At 39.0% G+C, this 18,317-nt stretch overlaps 1 protein-coding gene across 6 annotated transcripts in view; it reads left to right on the plus strand.

The window, feature by feature from the left end:
• LOC149836137 (E3 ubiquitin-protein ligase XBAT33-like) overlaps positions 1 to 17,946 on the plus strand; it is a 43,153-nt gene extending 25,207 nt beyond the window's left edge. For 2 of the 6 annotated variants that reach the window (XM_090009020.1, XM_090009019.1), the window contains 2 exons: positions 3,219 to 3,310; positions 16,196 to 17,023. In XM_090009020.1, the coding sequence (XP_089865146.1) occupies positions 3,219 to 3,310; positions 16,196 to 16,740 (637 nt within the window). In that variant the 3' untranslated portion in view covers positions 16,741 to 17,023. Of the gene's footprint in view, positions 1 to 3,218; positions 3,311 to 3,413; positions 3,611 to 16,195; positions 17,024 to 17,229; positions 17,301 to 17,398 lie in introns of those variants that run through there. The other 4 variants (XR_016432396.1, XM_090009021.1, XM_090009022.1 and 1 more) reach the window with 4 other exon arrangements.
• The last annotated feature ends 371 nt before the right edge of the window (positions 17,947 to 18,317 follow it).

Here is an 18,317-nt window from a genome sequence, read left to right on the forward strand (position 1 = left end):
ACTATTACTTATATCAATGAAAGTAAAAAAGTAATCTCACTTAAATGACCCGTGGAAGTTGAAGTAAAGCTCATTTTAACTAGCACTTACATTATGCAAGTTAGGCAAAAATAAAAAGATGTATACCTTTTTTGCATGACAATACATCTAATTGGCACGTTGCACACTCTTTAAGTGCAAAACTACCTACTCCAACTCCCAAGTACCCACGTTGAGATTGGCTCCCACAAAATAGGAGCACAAGAACGGTGGAAAGTGTTGCGGCAACATGGCCAAGTGGCAACTTTCCAGCAAAAATAGCACCATGATGGAATAACTTCCATCATGGGGTGCTAAACTTGTGGGACAAGCTATGCAGTTAAAAACGTCGACTAGGCGCCTAGTTGGGCTAGTCGCCTGAAAACCTAGGAATCGGTAGGATTCCTAGGTAACCCTTTTTGGGGGTACCAATTTTCTCGACTAGGCGCCGACCAGTCAGTGCCTAGTCAGCGATGAAAATGCCCTAGCCTAGGCTTGAGGGCAGTTATGTCTTTTTTATTATTATTTTTACAATGCTTTTTACGAGAAAGGAGGGGTTTAAAAACCCTAACCCCTCTTTTTTTTACTTCTCTCTCTCTCCTTTGCTTTTTGTGAAATTATGTTTCGGCTGTAAATTGTGAAAGCATGTTTAGTGTATATTATATATTTTTGTTAATTTTTATTTAAGAACCTGAAAGCATGTTTGGGCTGTTTAGTGACTGCTTTTTAACTGGGTGAGTAACTGAGTTTAGTATTACTCGTTATGTAATACATATATATATATATATATATTTTGGTTATGTGTATATGCAAAATTATGCAATTGTGTACTTGTTTGATTCTTTTATTGTTGTGTGTGTGTCTATATACATGTATAGTTATTAATTTCATATTATATACAAATACATATATATTTGTTTCTTTGATTTTCCTCTAATTTTTTTATTTGTATAAATTTTATTCTTTGATTCTAATATATTGTTAGCACTGTATTTATATATTTTAAAATTTTATATTATTTAATTAGGGTAACGACTAGCCCCGCCTAGTCTCCCACTAGTCTTTTTAGGGGTCCACTGACTATTGCTTTTGTATGCATAGAAAACAAGTCTCTTATAATTCTATAAATAAGTTTACTACGAAAACATCAACAAGTGCAAGTTAAAAAGGAACAAAGTAAGTTCAAGTGTTTTACATGCATGGGAGTTGAAGACACAAGGATCCAACCTATGTAACACAGACTCTTCTAACAGGGCACCGCACCCGCACCCATGCGGGTGCGACACTTGGACATGACTTTCCTTTGTGTCAGGTGAAGTCAACTACGTGCGGGTGCGACACTTGGACACGGCTTCCTTTGTGTCAGGTGAAGTCAACTACACTGAGGTCCATTTCTGTCAAAAAGTAGATTCAGTTAACCCTAACCAAGTCCAGTTATATATATATATATATATATATATATATATATATATATATATATATATATATATATATACCCTCCCCGCACCCAAGTTTTTTGAAGTGCCGCATTCGCGCCCACATCCGCACCCGCACCTATGTAACATAGGATCCAACCAATCCTCTATCCTTCTTCTATTCTTTCTCTCTCTCTCTCTCACTTTTCTTTATCTTCTCATTGTATATTCTAAACTCTACGAATCAAAAGCTATTGTAAAGGTGAAGAGTCCCTAAATAAAATTTCAAGTTTCCCACATCTCTTCTTGAGTGTTAAAAATAAAAATCAACTGTGGGTTAGTGTGAAAATAGGATGTTTTTGTCATTGACACCCCTGCTCACCCTTCTCTTTATCCATTTCTTAGATGACGATAGTGCCCCCATTTCGATTGTGAGGAAATCAGCTCTTTGTTTCCCAACTTTTACCGGCCTTCCACAGTGATGGTGCTGACTGTGAAGGTGTCGAGAGAAGTGGAGGACGATGATGATGAAGTTAGGGATGGAGTTTCAAGCAATGGGGATGAGGGGCTTTTTGGTGATGGATAGGGTTTCTACTGAACCAAGGCCTAACAGGCTGGTGGATTATCAGTTTGAGGGATCGGGTGTTGGGGATGATGGGAATTTGGAGCCAAAGGTGGTGGAATTGGGGAACTGGGGGTTGCAAAGGTTGGGAGAGTTTCGTTTAGGTTTAAAAGGGCATATTCTGCCGATTTGGTCTAATTATCGCACTGAAATGGGAATTGAACAATTTGCTTTTGAGGTGTTAGACTGAAAGGAGATTGGCATTTTAGACGCAAATATAAATTTAGTTTTGGAGAATTAATATGTTAGAACATGGATTAGAATGTATCCCTGCCAAAGAAACCATAGAATTAAATGCAATTGATGTCATTGAGGTCAATGAAACTAGGGATTTTTGATAGGAAAACTGAGTTAGCAGTCAAATCAAACCTTCCAGGAATAAGGGTAAGATGGTCATTTCAATGCACAACTGGTGGGTTTCGTCGCTTATTGTTACCCAAGTGGTGATTTGAAAACATAATTGCTAACCTAGGTGGTTAGTTGTAATATCTCAAAAGGCAAGCGTGTCTTTGTAAATACATCAAAAGTTAGGCGCCCTTTTGTAAATTGCTTGAAATTATACAAATATAAGTTTTTTTATGTTTTAATGTTTTTCTTTTAACTTGGACAATTTTGGGCATATGTCACACCGGCTGCGACACGGGTGCTTTGGGGGTGTAGAAGCACCCACGTTACATAGCTTTTGATGTGTTTCATTTCATTGCTAATTTATTATCTTTAGTCGGTTTAATATGCATTTCATTTTTCTTTTTTCTTCGCTTCCCTTATCTCATAGAACAGTAAGGTACATTTTGTGGCTGCTTACCTTTTTGGATGTTTGATAGTGTTCCTAACGTATGGTTTGATAATCTTGTAAAGTCTAAGACCACTTTCTCTCTTTCAGTCATTATAGTCTTTCAATTCATTTTTACTCGTTACTGGTGGCAGTAGTTCCTTAGATATTATGATCCTACCTATTCCAAACCCTGACCAACAGAATTTTCTTTTTCTTTTTTCCTAGTGATTTCTGCAATCATTCGATGTAAACTGCTAGAGTGCATTGGATTTACACCAGTTCCAGTCAGTTGGCATTCAAATGTACTGTCATTCTTGTTCATATGTGTTTGTGTGCTTGTGTGAAGATGTGCATTTGTAGCATATGATCAACCAACTTGTGTATGCAGAGAGTATGGGATTCAATCAGCTGGTGCCTCATCTGATGACATTGATCTTTGTGCTGTCTGCTTGGAGAGCGCCTGTACTGTTGCTGCTGAAGGTCAGTTTCACGTTGGTCCTATATACTGCTGCGCTCTCTTTCTTAGTTCCTATACTGAGACGTTTTCATTTTTTTATGTCATCTAATCTTTTGTTTGGATTAGGCTTACTTATGATTTATGTGATTTGAGAGAGAGAGAGAGAGAGAGAGAGAGAGAGAGAGAGAGAGAGAGAGAGAGAGCCTCAACGCCCTCATTGATCATCCTACTTTGATTCTAAATTTTGGGGGAAAAGGGAGTTAGACTTCCTTTTTGCTCTTATAAGCTTTCTTTCTATACATTTTTTGTGGATTAAAAACATTTAAGGAACCCCCCCCCCCCAAAAAAAAAAAGAAAAAAAAAAAGCTAACTTCACATCACCACCTTCTTTGACTTTGACCCTGACCTTTTCTAGAGGGGTGGTTAGGCTCATGGGTGTATAGTTTCTGTTAAGATAAGTCGACCTCTTAAAGTTTTATTTATACTTCAGGTTGTTTTTGGTATTTTCTAAATAATGAGGGACCCATATGTAAATATATTCATTTGGCTAATCTCTATTTAAACAATAGGAGATTAGACCTAATTAACCAGTAGACGTCTTTTCCTCTCTCTCTCTTTTCACTACATGGTATCAACGTAGTCGACCCTGGGAGCATCATCTCGTGTTCTGCGCCAAAGCTCGAGTGAAGGATATTAGATTGCGTGAAGGGGATCAGATAAAAAAGGTGTGCTTGATCTATCTTTTTAAGACAGAGTGGTACAGATCTGATAACAGATATGAGGTCTGACAAGAGTCATGACTCAGATCTGTAATCCGATCTAAAAGTTACGGTGGATTCATATACCTTTGTCGACCAGATCGGGTAGCGACAGGTATGGTTGTTGTGCAAAAGCCGTGAAGTGGGTGCCGGTTGATTTTTTGTTTGGCTAAATGCAGCCTACTGTCGTGGTTTTTTTTGTACACTCTGGTTAGTTAAGATCTGATCACAGATCTGGTGTCGTCGTGAGTTCTGTATCGAGTGGAGCAGTTTGTTTGAGATCTGTTCATATGATCTAAAAGTTGTGGTGGAAATATGAGTTTCGGTCGACCAAATCTGGTGAATACACGTTCGGGTGCAGTAATAACGTCGTGACGTGGGTGACGACCTGATGTGTCGTGGGTCAATTTTTTTGTTGTCGAAAACAAAAAAGGGTATTCTTATATAGTCGTGGATCTGCATTTTTTTTGGATTTGATCGTATGTTCAGGATGCTGTGAAGATTCAAAAGCTCATATCGTTGTCTTTTTTTTTTCTGTACCGTGGATCTGCATATGGTTTTTTCTCTTATACCCTGGTCGGTTCATATCTTATTACAGATCTGGGTATTGTGGTGAAGGCAAATCACCATAGTGGATCTGTATATTGTGGAGCAGATCATTTACAAACCATGACAAATTTTGTGTGTGCATGTGGACATCTATTGCAACAACTATATTGGTTGTGGATCCTTAGTTCGTGTTATTCATTGTGGGTGAAGTTCAAAAATCTGATTATAAGAATGAGATTTTTATTAGTAAGCAAAGTTAGCCAGTTTGCTTTAGCAGCTATATTGCTTAGCAGTAAGCAAAGTTAGTCAGTTTATGGACAAACCAACTGAGGTACACTAGAATGCAGCTATAATGATTCTCAAGTATTTAAAATCCTTTCCTGGAAAAGGGTTATTGTTCAGGAAAGGTGGAACTCTGGAGATAGTGGCCTATTCTGATGCTGACTATGCAGGATCTGTAGTAGATAGAAAATCTACCACAGAATTCTGTGTGTTTCTGGGAGACAACTTGATTTCATGGAGAAGTAAGAAGCAAAATGTGGTCTCTAGATCGAGTGCAGAATCAAAATATAGGGCTATGTGGGTTCGTACTATTCTTCATGATCTTCAGGTGAAGGTTTCCTCTCTTATGACCATGATGTGTGATAACAAGGCTGCCACATATATAGCGAACAATCCTGTCTTTCATAAGAGAACAAATCACATTGAGGTTGATTGCCACTATGTAAGAGATATGGTTCAAGCTGGTCATATCACTACCAAATATCTAAAGTCGGAGGACCAAGTTGCAGATATGTTTATAAAACCTCTTGCTAGACCAAATTTCTCAAAATGTTGTGACAAGCTGAGCATGATTGATATCTATGCTCCAGCTTGAGGGGGAGTATTGAGATTAAGAGGTTTTATGTTTAAGTTTTCTTAGACTAGAGGATATTTGAATTTTTAGTTTAATGAGGGACTTATATGTAATTTCTCTTGTTGGCCTCTCTCTATTTAACATAGCGATTAACCCTAATCAGAATTTACTTGTTCTCTTATTTTTGCAGCCGTCTCTCTCTCTCTCTCTACCTAGGTGTCTGCGCATCTCCTCTACCTTCTACAAGATGCATTACACAAGGCTCATACTTTGGCAATTAACCTCTTCCTATCGGAAAGAAGACAATAGGGTGTAGATGAGTGTTTAAAATTAAAACAAAAAGTGACGGATCTCTTGAGAGATATAAAGCAAAACTTGTTGCAAAAGGATATTCTCAAGAATATGATATAGATTATGAAGAGACCTTTGCCCTATCGTATGACTACAGTTAGAACTCTAGTTGCTATAGCATCCATTAGAAAATGACCGATATATCAGTTAGATGTTAAAAATGCATTCTTGAATGAGAACTTAAATGAAGAAGTATACATGGATCCTCCCCCTAGTCTGTCTATTGAAAAATGCATGATCCTTCATCTTCAAAAAACCCTATACGGGCTTAAACAAGCCACTAAAGCATGGTATGATCGATTCAGTGGTACGATATTAAAACTTGGATTTAAATCTTGTTACACTGACACTGCTCTTTTTGTGAGATCTACAGGTACCTCATTGATTATTCTTCTTTTGTATGTTGATGATATGATTATCACAGGGAATGATCAAAAGGAAATTGAAGATATTAAAATTTTGCTTAAAAAATCTTTTGATATGACTGATCTTGGTTTTTTGAGATACTTTTTAGGAATTGAAGTAGCCTACTCACGAAGAGGATACATTTTATCTCAAATCAAGTTTGCAGCTGATATTGTTGAGCAAGGTTGTTAAATGCGATGAGGCGAAGCGAGGCGTTGAGCCTGCACTTTGCCTCTGAGGCGTACGCCTCAGTAGGCGTACGCCTCAGTAGGCGTACGCCTCAGTAGGCGTACGCCTCAGTAGGCGTACGCCTCAGTAGGCGTACGCCTCAGTAGGCGTACGCCTCAGTAGGCGTACGCCTCAGTAGGCGTACGCCTCAGTAGGCGTACGCCTCAGTAGGCGTACGCCTCAGTAGGCGTGGGACTCTCAAGCAAGGTTGTAAATGCGATGAGGCGAAGCGAGGCGTTGAGCCTGCGCTTCGCCTCTGAGGCGTACGCCTCTCACAACACTGTTATTGAGCGTTCAGGAATCACTGACACAAAATATGTTGATACTCCTGAAGTAATAAATGCGAAAATGCGAGCTGAAGATGGAGTATTGTTAGATGATCCAACCCCTTATCGACAACATATTGGATCGTTGATGTACTTGTCCATTACAAGGCCAGATATTGCGCATGTCGTATATTTTGGAAGTTAATTTCAACATGCGCCCACAACCGTCCACATGAGTGCAGTATTAAGAATAGTTCGATACATCAAGAAAACTATATCTAAAGGACTATTCTTATCTTCTTCCTCATCTTTAAGTCTTATTTCTTACACTGATTCTGACTGGGGAGGGGATCCCAATAACCGTCACTCAACTACTGGCTTTTGTGTGTTTTTAGGTGATTCTCTCATTTCTTGGCGATGCAAAAAACAACAGAAAGTATCTTTATCCTCTACGGAAGCTGAGTACAGGGCAATGACTACCACAACCACTGAAGTTGTGTGGATGAGAGCACTACTTTCCGATATGGGTGTTGATGTCTCAAAACCTTCAAAGCTATGCTGTGATAATAAAAGTGCCGTCTATATTGCCAACAATCACACATTTCACGAGCGAACAAAACACATTGAGATGGATTGTCACTATGTTCGCGAAGAATATTTGAAGGAGACTATTACATTGCCATATGTCCAATCCCAATTTCAGATTGCAGACTTCTTCACCAAAGCTCTTCCACTGCCTCAATTTTTGTATCTTCTTAGCAAACTTTTGGTGATTTCCCCATAAGTTTGATGAGGAGTGTTAAAAATAAAATTGTATTCAAATACCCGATAAGGGTATTTTTGTCTTTTATCATATAGTACAGTCTACTAGGGACTGAAATCTAATTTAGCATTGTTTTAAATAAACTGCCCAACAATCATATTTATGACAGTTGGGCACAACAGTCAAAATATGACTGTTGGGAGGCAGTCCAACTAGACGTTCGACTGCCACCCAACAATCATAATAATGATTGTTGGAAGTCAGTCCAAAGAGCTGGACTGCCTCCTATGTGCTAGAGTGAGGCTCTATAAATAGAGCCTCACTCCCTTGTTATTCCTCACTGCTTTTAGAAGCATTTGAGGGTTTTCTCTAGAGTTTTTTTCCATCTTATAGGCTTGTATGCCTCTTGTGCTGTTTGGTATTTTTATCTATTTTGAGATTGTATTTGGTCCATTAGTGACCAACCTTAAGTGAGTTTATTAAAGCCCTTTGTTGGCATTGTGTTTGTTTCACTATTGTTTCATTGTACCTTGTTTCATTACACAAACTCCTCAAACTTTTCTTAAAATTCATTTAACTCCCTGTAAACACACTCTTTCTCATTGTCAAGCAACGTTGTTCGCATTTTTTCATATGATGAGGGTTTATATTCTGACACTTTACTAACTGCAGATATCATCTCCTCCCAACACGGTGATTGAAGCACATTGAAAGGTATGCCATTGGTACATAAAAATCTGATAATTTTATGATCTACATCATCTCTTTCTACCTTTTTAAAGGTATCACGAATATCAACTATGTTTCGGCTTCCACTAGAAGATGTAGTCATACTAATAGGTTTCAGTTTATCAATTTTTGATCTCTTCAACTAAAATGCAGTTTATGAAACCTCCACTCGTCGAACTTGCCTCTTATTTTTTCTTGCTAATTGTGCATTTTTTGCAACTACAGGACAAAATGCAATCCCGGCACTTTGTCCCTTTGGAGCTCCCATGTAATGTGCAAAAACTCGAGTATATGACCCATGATAAATATTTTTGTTGTGCCTGCACATAAAAACCTGAGTTCCACCTTGCTTTCCTTACCCACTCTTCTTTTGTTTCAATACATGGCGCCATAGCACTGTTGTTATGCTAGGTGGTTCATCATCTTGGTCATCTTTAGAATAGTAGTCATCCAAGTCATATTCTTCTTCATCTTCCTCATCAAAACAATTTTTTTTTTTGTCGTCAAACTGATATGGACAATCAGAAGACCCCTTGCCCTTTCTTGCATTGTCATTCCAAATACCACTAGACGATTCATGCTCCAAGTCCAAATTGTACAAAGAATCATTATTGTCGTTATCATAGCTTGTGATGGTCATTAATGAAGCAAAGAACAAACAAATATACCTACATCATAAAAGTATAGGAATCAGCCTATAAAACACTTTAAAATTTTAAATAAGCATCATTCATTGAGGTGAAAGATCTATCTATAATATACAATGATGAAGCAGATAAAATTAAAAAAAGAAAAAGAGAAAAAGAAAGGAAGTTCTTTCAAAAGTTTGCATTTATGAAAAATTGTTAAACAAAGACAACTGACAACATCACGATGAAGAAAGACAAAATTCAGATTGACACTGAATGAGAATTGAGGGAGGTAAATGTAATCTGAGACAGAAATATGCATCTCATGTCTCAACAGATTAAGACCATTAAAACATATATGGTTGTCTTTATACAGAGACAAGTTCACATCGACAAATACAACAACAACAACAACAACTACGCCTTAATCCCAAAACAATTGGGGTCGGCGATATGAACCAAAAAAGAAAATCATTCTGGGTCTTCCACATGAATCCTTCTCCTCCAATCATTTCTATCCAATGCCATGTCCTCGGTGAGGTTCAAAGCATTCATATCCTTTCCTATCATCTCCATCCAAGTCTTCTTAGGCCTACCCCGACCTCTTTTAACTAATATATTTTCCCATTTCTCCATCCTTCTAATTGGAGCATCATTAGGCCTTCGTCGAATATGTCCAAACCACCGTAAACGATTCTCTCTCATCTTATTTTCAATAGGTGCAACGCCTACCTTCTTATGTATCTCCTTGTTCCGAATCTTATCTTTTATTGTATTTCCACACATCCATCTAAGCATACGCATCTCAGCTACACTCATTTTTTGAATATGATGTCTCTTGGCAGCCCAACATTCCGTACCATATAGTAAAGCGGGCCTAATAGTCGTCCTATAAAACTTTCCCTTCAACCGCAATGGCATTCTACGATTGCACAACACTCTCGTTGCACTTTTCCATTTCATCCACCCAACCTTTATCCTATGATTTACATCTTCATCAATTTCTCCATACTTTTGAATGATAGATCCCAAATATTTGAAACAATCATCCATCGGTATTTCTTGCTCACTAAGCTTCACTACACTCCCATCACTACTTCGTTGCTTACTAAACCGACATTCCATATATTTTGTCTTACTCTTACTCAACTTAAAACCTCTTGCTTCCAATGTCTGTCTCCATAATTCTAACTTAGCATTAACCCCAGCTCTAGACTCATCAATCAAAACAATATCATCAGCAAACAACATACACCATGACACATTTTCTTGAATTGATCTCGTAAGCTCATCCATCACTATAGCAAATAGGAAAGGGCTTAAAGCAGATCCTTGATGTAACCCAACCGTTATAGGAAAATTGGTTGTCACCCCTCCACAAGTGCAGACATTGGTTACTACTCTTTCATACATATCTTTAATTATACTAATGTACTTGAGAGAAACGCCTTTCTTCATCATTGTTCACCAGAGAACGTCCCTAGGTACTCTATCGTATGCCTTCTCCAAATCAATAAAAACCATATGCAAATCTTTTTTCCTCTCTTTATATCTCTCAATAAGTTGTCTAAGAAGATGTATAGCTTCCATGATCTTCCAAGCATAAAACCAAATTGATTCTCCGATATCATGACAACCTTTCTCAACCTAGACTCAATCACCCTCTCCCAAAGTTTCATAGTATGACTCATGAGTTTTATACCACGATAGTTTGTGCAATCTTGTATATCACCCTTATTCTTATATAGAGGCACCAAAGTACTCTTCCTCCACTCATTAGGCATCTTATTTGTCCGCCAAATCTTGTTAAAAAGATTTGTCAACCATTATAAACCTTTCTCTCTCAAGCATTTCTAAGCCTCGATAGGTATACCATCTGGGCCAACTGCCCTTCTTGATTTCATTTTCTTCAAAGCCTCTGCAATTTCTTTCTTTTGACTCTTGCGTATGAAGTCACGATTCATCTCATGAAAAGGAATGGACAAGTCTCCAAGATCTTGAGCATGACTTCTATTAAATAGCTTATCACATCGACAAATGGATGACAATAAAAAAGAATGTAGATAACAAAAAAACTTGATTATGCAGCACATCAAGTACCAGTTCTTACTACCCATCGACAAGTTACCTTCAGCCTAATACTTGTAGTAATTAATTTGAAGTCATTCATCTAAATATGAAAAACTTTGACTAGCAAAGTTGTTGGAGCAAATGCATTACTTCATAGAAATTAACAATATGAATCATTAATTACTATTTCTGAAGTCTCCATCAACCAATTGGCTACCAATCTAAAGATTCTAAACACACAAAGTGAAAACTGAAAACTCAGATGGCTCAACAAATACATTTTTGCTAATCTAGAATCTAGGCACACTAAAAAATCAATTTATGTCATGCTGCAATCATCTATAAAGTCTGATAAAGTAATGCAAACATATATAAAAGCAGATGCATTCCAAAAGACAGATTGGAAAAGGGCAAAGCAATCAACTGTGAACAATTTCAAACTTTGGGAACCCAGACCCAAACAAAAATATGTAGTTCGGTTCTCAAGAACCAATAGGTGAAGGTGAACTGAGCTATGCAGAGTCGTAGACCCGTGCTCAGGCTCAAATACTTCAGCATGAATAGGTCAACACAGGTATGCCTCACAGATCTGCAATGTTAGGGCTATTTCGGTCTGATCAAGAAGCAAATGCTTGACTAGGCAATGACATGTCAAGTTATTAGTACAAAATACAAATAACAAAATCGCACAAAAAGTGTGTTGTGCCATCTTCTTGGTGGCATGTGCCTAGTTTAGATGCAGACACCGCAAGATTTAAGATGGTTATGACATTTTTTTTAAAGGAGACATGTTTGTTATTTGAATCCAACATGTACTTTTTGGACAGAGAAAGCTGGGGTTAGGCAGACCCCTACCAGTTATGTACAACCATACCATTGGGATTTGTACTTACAATGTTCCAACACAATGTAACGTGCACTAACTGCTCCTGAGCTTCCCTGTTGGTGAATCCAACATGTTCCAAACGAAGAAATGGAATAGCCCTAAGGGCATTGGCCACTAGGCGGGTGGGGTTCCATTTCCATGAGCATCAGCCCCTTGCCTTAAATGAGGGTAAGGGAAGTCCCTTGCTTAGGCTGAAGTTTGGCGACTCCCTAGGGCAAGGGGTACACCACATGTTTACACCATCTAAACAACAACCATAAGTATGCCAGCCTTAGCCAACGCGATCCGACACCGTAGGTTCACGTATGGAAACCTGTTACGACTTCTCCTTCCTCTAAATGATAAGGTTCAGTGAACTTTCCGCGACGTCGTAGGCGGTGAACCGCCTCCATCACCGCGATCCGACACCGGACCATTCAATCGGTAGGAGATACCGACGGTGAGTAAGGATAGAAATTGTACCTGAATATAGTCATCGCCGGTCGGTAGAGGTCACCAGACGTCGGGAATGTCGCCAGAAATGTCGCTGTAAAGGGTCGTCAGAGAAGGTCGCCGTAAAGGGTCGTCAGAGAGGGTCGCCAAATCGGCTGAGCGAGAGAGGGAGGAAGAGAGGCTCAAAAGAGGCGTGAAAAAAAACCCTAAGCCTCTTTCGAGTTTTATTTTTCACGATTTTTAAAAAATTTCCATTTTACCCTTAATGAAAAAAAAAATTCCTTTAAAAAAAGGGTAAAATGGTAAAATGCCTATGTCGCCCCCTCTAATGGGGTGCGTACGCGCACCCCATTATTTGGGTACGCATACCCCATTAAAGGGGGACACACTTCCTGTCATAAACGTGCGCTTCCCCGTGTGTTTCGGAAGCGCTGCGTTCCGCACTTCCGAAGCGCGTATCGGGGAAGCACGCTTCCCCTACATCATAGGCTCTTCCATTAACTCTGGTCCAAACAAACGTTGGACTTGGTACAATTCTTACGGAACGAACAAAATCAGTGTTTTGTTCCATCTTTTTTGTTCATTTTGTCCAATCCTGGACAAATCATCAAACCAGTGTGTGTGTGTACGTGTCTGTGTGCATGCATGCACGTGGTGTGGGATGCTCTTGTGTGTGGATGTCTTATGCTTAACATCAACTGCTGCATTTAGTAGCCACTAATGAGTTAACCAAATCATTCTTCCAGACTGTGCCTAGAGAATATTAGGTGATTATTTGACATTAATTGTCACCACCAAGGTGATTTTGTAAATTTATAAGGAATTGACATAAAAGATTGTTTTTTTCCAAACGCACAACTAAAACATCCTTTTCTTTTTATAGATTTACTGTACTATACTGATGGCAATTAATGCACAAAACCATCATGGCATTTTAATCTTCTGAGGGGGCAAGAAAAAATTGTTTACATGTTAATTTCCACAAAAGTCTGGAATGTTAAAAACGCCTTGTGCATTCAATTGCATGCATGCACCGCAAAAATGTGTTAGGTTGAAACTCTTCCTTTGTGTACATCTAATTACCAAAAGCCAAAGCATGATTTCTTGTGCTAAGGTTCTGTAATATTGAAATTTGTGTTATTTACAGCCATGGTTAGTATTTGTAGATCATTAACTTTTTTACACTTCAAAAAAAAAATGCAAGTTATTTGCCTTAGTGAAGCCCTAGCAGAAATCCAAATAGATGTTGAACATATCCAAATTGTAACTATTGATTTTCATTTTTATTACTTTATCTATGCAAACAAAAGAGCATAGCATTCTCTCTCTCTCTCTCTTAATGCATTCATTGGAACCACACAAAAATCACAGTTGCAAGTGTTCTCTTCTTTTTTGCTTAATCTTAACATGTGGATGTGTTTATCATAAATTACTGGGTAAAAAGTGTGTAAAAGATTAGGTATTTTCAAGCTCAGATATGTTTCCAGAGAGGTAAAAAGTCAACAGCTCATATCACCTTAAAGGTGCGATTGGAAGCAAGAAAAACTCAGGAAAATAAAATTTTGCCTATAAGAGGTTTTGATATGATAATTTTTTTAAATGAATTTTTTCACTTGTTTGGGTAACATGAGAAAAATAAAATGGGAAATAAAAAAAATGAGAGATTGGAGGGTGGTGGAGCTTCTCGGCGCGGTTTTTCGGAAGGTGGCTAATGATGGGTGGTAGTGGTGGTGGTGGTGAAAAATCATCGTGGGGTAGTGGTGGTAGAGCTTCTCCAACACTGTTTTCCAGAAGGTGGGTGATGGTGGGTGGTAGTGGTGGTGGTGAGATGGGTGGGTGAGGAGTGTAAATCACCATTTTTTCTTGGTAGAAAACATTCCTCCACCTCCCCCATGGAGGAATGTTTTCTATCAAAAAGTATACTTTTTAGAAACTCTCTTAGAGAAAAAGTCTCTCATATGGAAGGGTTCCAAACTAGAGAAAATTTCTGTGAGAGTTTTTCTAAAAAGTACACTTTTTGATAGGAAACATTCATCCAGGGGGTGGAGGAATGTTTCCTATCAAAACCGAGAGAGAGAGAGAGAGAGAGAGAGAGAGAGAGAGAGAGAGAGAGAGAGAGAGAGAGAGAGAGAGAGAGGTTTTGATAGGAAACATTTCTCCACCCTTCATGGAGGAATGTTTTCTATCAAAAAATATACTTTTTAGAAACTCTCCTAGAGAAAAAGTCCTCGTTTGAAAGGGTTCCAAACGAGAGAAATTTTTTTCTGTGAGAGAGTTTTTCTAAAAAGTACACTTTTTGATAGGAAACATTCATTCAGGGGGGGTGGAAGAATGTTTGCTATCAAAACCTCTCTCTCTCTCCACCATTTTCTGGTGCACCGACCATCTCTCCAGCCACTATCGCCCTGCTTCCACCACACCAAGGTAGCCAAACTTCCGGTTGTCTTTTTTTCGAAGATGGGGTGGCCGAAAAAAGGTCGTCTTTTCCCTTCGATCCTGAAACAGACGAAGGCTGTAGAGAAGATGATGGTGAAGAGCCTACCTCTTTGCCATTGTTGTTGGTGTAAACTACCATCATCATCATCAGTGTATGGGGTTGTGATGTATGAAGAAATCTCATGGGTCTCGGACCAACTCTCTGTTTCAGGATCAGGAAAGGAGGAGGGTCCATCACCTGAGTTACAGATGGGTTGGTGTTGCATACGCTTTAGCAGAGACTCCATTTTCTAAAATCATGCCATTTCTCCCATATGCACCCATAGTACTATTATGAGCATAAATATCGGCTCAAGTGATACCTCCTTCAAGATATCTAAACAAGGATTTTGCTTGATTATTATACAAAATCAGCTATCTCGTTGAAATTTTCATTTCCCTTAAAGTGTGTGGGCTTGATCTGATATTTTTTCGTTCTTTTTCATGATCTGATACTTGTTGGGCTGAGGATCAAACTTGGTATTTGACTGGGTCAACCAGTGTGAGGTTGACCTTTAGATGACCTCATCTGCTGCCATCCCTAAATGGGAATTCAAGAAAATCAAACTAGTTTGAAAAAGCTTGTGTTATGAAGCTTTTAGTGAGCATTAGGCAGCTATGTGATGCCATCAGAGAAAAACTGCAGTATCATTAGGGGCAGATGACGTTCCATCTTGGTCTTAAGCTGGCTTACATTTATCATTCTGTGCAAGAAATTAATCGAGATGAACTGCCTTATTGTGGTCTCCATTGTTAGTTAACATAATTTATTACTTCTTAGCTAATAGACTTTCTGGCTGTTATGGCTCTTCTTGTGGCACTCTGATGATCTGGACATGACATCAAGGCACCAATTAGTGGACTTTTTCATATAATTCTACAGTCCTTTGATGTGTTATGTATGTATAACTGGCTATTCTAGGTGTCAGTAAAGGGGCACCTGCTTAGTGTAATTTTCTTTTAGTTATTTCATGTGCTTGTTGAAATATCGAGGTGACATTCTGCTAGATGATACCACTGCGGGGGTCGCCTGCATGGTCAGCAGGGTGGTTGTGAGGGTGCTGAGATGAAGGCACGGGATCAAACCCCACTGGTGCACGGGTGTATCCGTAGCTTTCAGAGGTGGGCCATGTAAGGCAGGGTGGTTGTGGGGCCCACCTGGGATTTTCCTCACTTCGGTGAGGGTTCATCGTAATAAAAAAAGCCCTGCTAGATGACACTTGCTTTTGATGGAATGTAATGGGCAAAAGAAACCGTGAATCTTTATTTAGTTTTCCCATCCTTATTGCAAGCCCATATTATGGAATCTCAGGTTATGTGCAAACATTATCTTTCATCTGATTCAATCTTGTTAGATAAGAAGCTAACAATTTTTTTGTTCTGTTCCCTTCTAACCTGTTCAATGCTATTGTCATTGTTGGATTGTTGAAATATCATTCCATGTTGCTTGTACAGTACCAGGGTTCCTGTTGGTTAGTTGAAACTAAAAGTGTTATTTTTCACATTTTCAGGTTGTGCTCATGAATTCTGTATCAAGTGTGCTCTTTACCTCTGTTCAACTAGCAACATCACATCTGATGCTATTAGTCCCCCTGGTTCCATTCCATGTCCCCTTTGTCGCAATGGCATCCTTTCTTTTGTCAAATTGCCTTGCTCCCCTACCAAGGATCTGGAACTGAACCACTCTCTTGGTCTCTGTACTTCTTGTATGCTTCAGACTCATCTCTCTGCTGCACCACCTACCAGTGGTGGTAAATTTGACTTCTGCAAGAATCAGGTTGCTTCTGCTCCTTCAGATGTGTTCTGTTCTGTCTCTTGCAGCCCATTCCCTTCTGTCACATTGCCTTCATGTACCTGCAATGATGACCCTTGCCCTTCACTTGAATACCACCAGGACGAAAATAGAGATGAGACACCTCATCTACCAGATAATATTCCTGCTGAGCAGGATAAAACGGAAGGGCCAAGAATTGAGAAAACAGGCTGCTCTAAGCTCTTTCGGCAACGAAGAAGTTGTCACAGAGAGCATCAGTGCAATTTGGAAATAGGTGTTTGACTGTTCTTGGTTTTTGCGTGAGGTTGTTCTTCAAATCGCTTTACAGAAAGCGCATGTAGTCCAAGTTCAGTGCAGCATCTCACTCCATGTGCTTCACTGTGATGTCATATCATGCCTGAATTCTTAGTGATTGGACCAAGTTTGGCCATCCTGGTATCAACTAATGTATAATGTTCAGGAAAGCTGCTGTATTATTGTGTACAGGCAACATGTAATGGTTTTCTGGATGATGATTGAATGGATACAGGGAGTTGTACTTTGCAATGTCTTTTCTTCTGTGCTAGTTTCTGTTTCAAGTTATTTTGGTTGAAGTATTGAAGATTTTGTTATATACAGTGTAAATGCGTGCATGTACACGTACACACACGCACACATTTTATTTTTTCTTTTATTTTGGTTAATCAAGCTTTGCTTTCATTATCCTTATTAGTCTAAGCTTTCTAAGAGAACAGAAGTATCTGACATCGTTAAATGTATGAATGATTCTAGTTCACAACAAGTTGTGAGGATACATGTCAGGTGGTGGATTAAATCTATATATAGCTGCGTTGAAAACTGAGGTTTGGTGATACTATATTGTTCAATAGTGGTATGGTATTTATGAATGAATTCAACCCAATATTTTGATCTTGATATGCTTGCAATGCTGGTGTTCAAGGAAATAACCTTACAGATTATGGAGACTTGCACAACTGGTAGGGGTGACTTTGTGAACGTCCCCAAGCTGAAGGGATGCGACAAGTTTGAAACCTATGGGGGTGTCCCTTGCTGCAAGGTGGAAGCTGGTTTTACTTCCTGATGGACCAGGGGATCTCGAGAGTTTTGCCAGCCAGAGGCCTCCCAATGTCTGGTAGGTGATGTAGGCTCTCATGCAACCATTTTTCAAAGGGCATTACACTGTCCTCGTAAAGAATTGTATGGAACTGTCAATACTTGTGCTGTTGATGCTTATCATAAGGGCTTCCTATGAAATAAGCTTTCAAACAATCGGCACAATAATATTTTGAAATTGGCCAACACCGGCCGGTTAGTAGCTTTTCTCCACGTGTCGGCAGGTTATCAATTGGCTTAAGAACGTTATGCTGGTCTCAGGCCATCCACTTCAATTGAAATGCTAGAGGAACAAAAAATCAGGTTCCCCTCATGTCATATTGCCATTTGTAAACTAACAAGATATATTTAAAGCCAAGGTGATTTCAGAGAGAACTTTGGGTCTGTTTTGGAACTGGTAGATCAGCTGGTATGAGAGTTTATGCATTTGGTTAATGCATGATCAAACAGCCTTGGTGGGCGATGTTTGGAAACTAGCAGGTGGGATGGGAGTTATGCACTTGGGAGAGGAAGTGAAACCCTCTTCCCTTTGTATTTTCACCAAATCCTGGATTTGGTAACTACCACCTTCTAGATGTGGTAGCTGCCAAATCCAGGATTTGGCAGCTACCACTTTACCTCTGTGAGGTCCATAATCCATATCATAGACTCATGGAAATGTAGAGAATAATGGTATGTAGTTCTTAACTGGCAATGCTACTGTAGTTGAAAATCCAAACAATGCTGAAAAACTTGGAATATCATCC

This window comes from Nuphar pumila, chromosome 6, assembly GCF_984573655.1.
Source record: "Nuphar pumila chromosome 6, dmNupPumi1.hap1.1, whole genome shotgun sequence".
In the NCBI taxonomy this organism is placed as follows: Eukaryota; Viridiplantae; Streptophyta; class Magnoliopsida; order Nymphaeales; family Nymphaeaceae; genus Nuphar; species Nuphar pumila.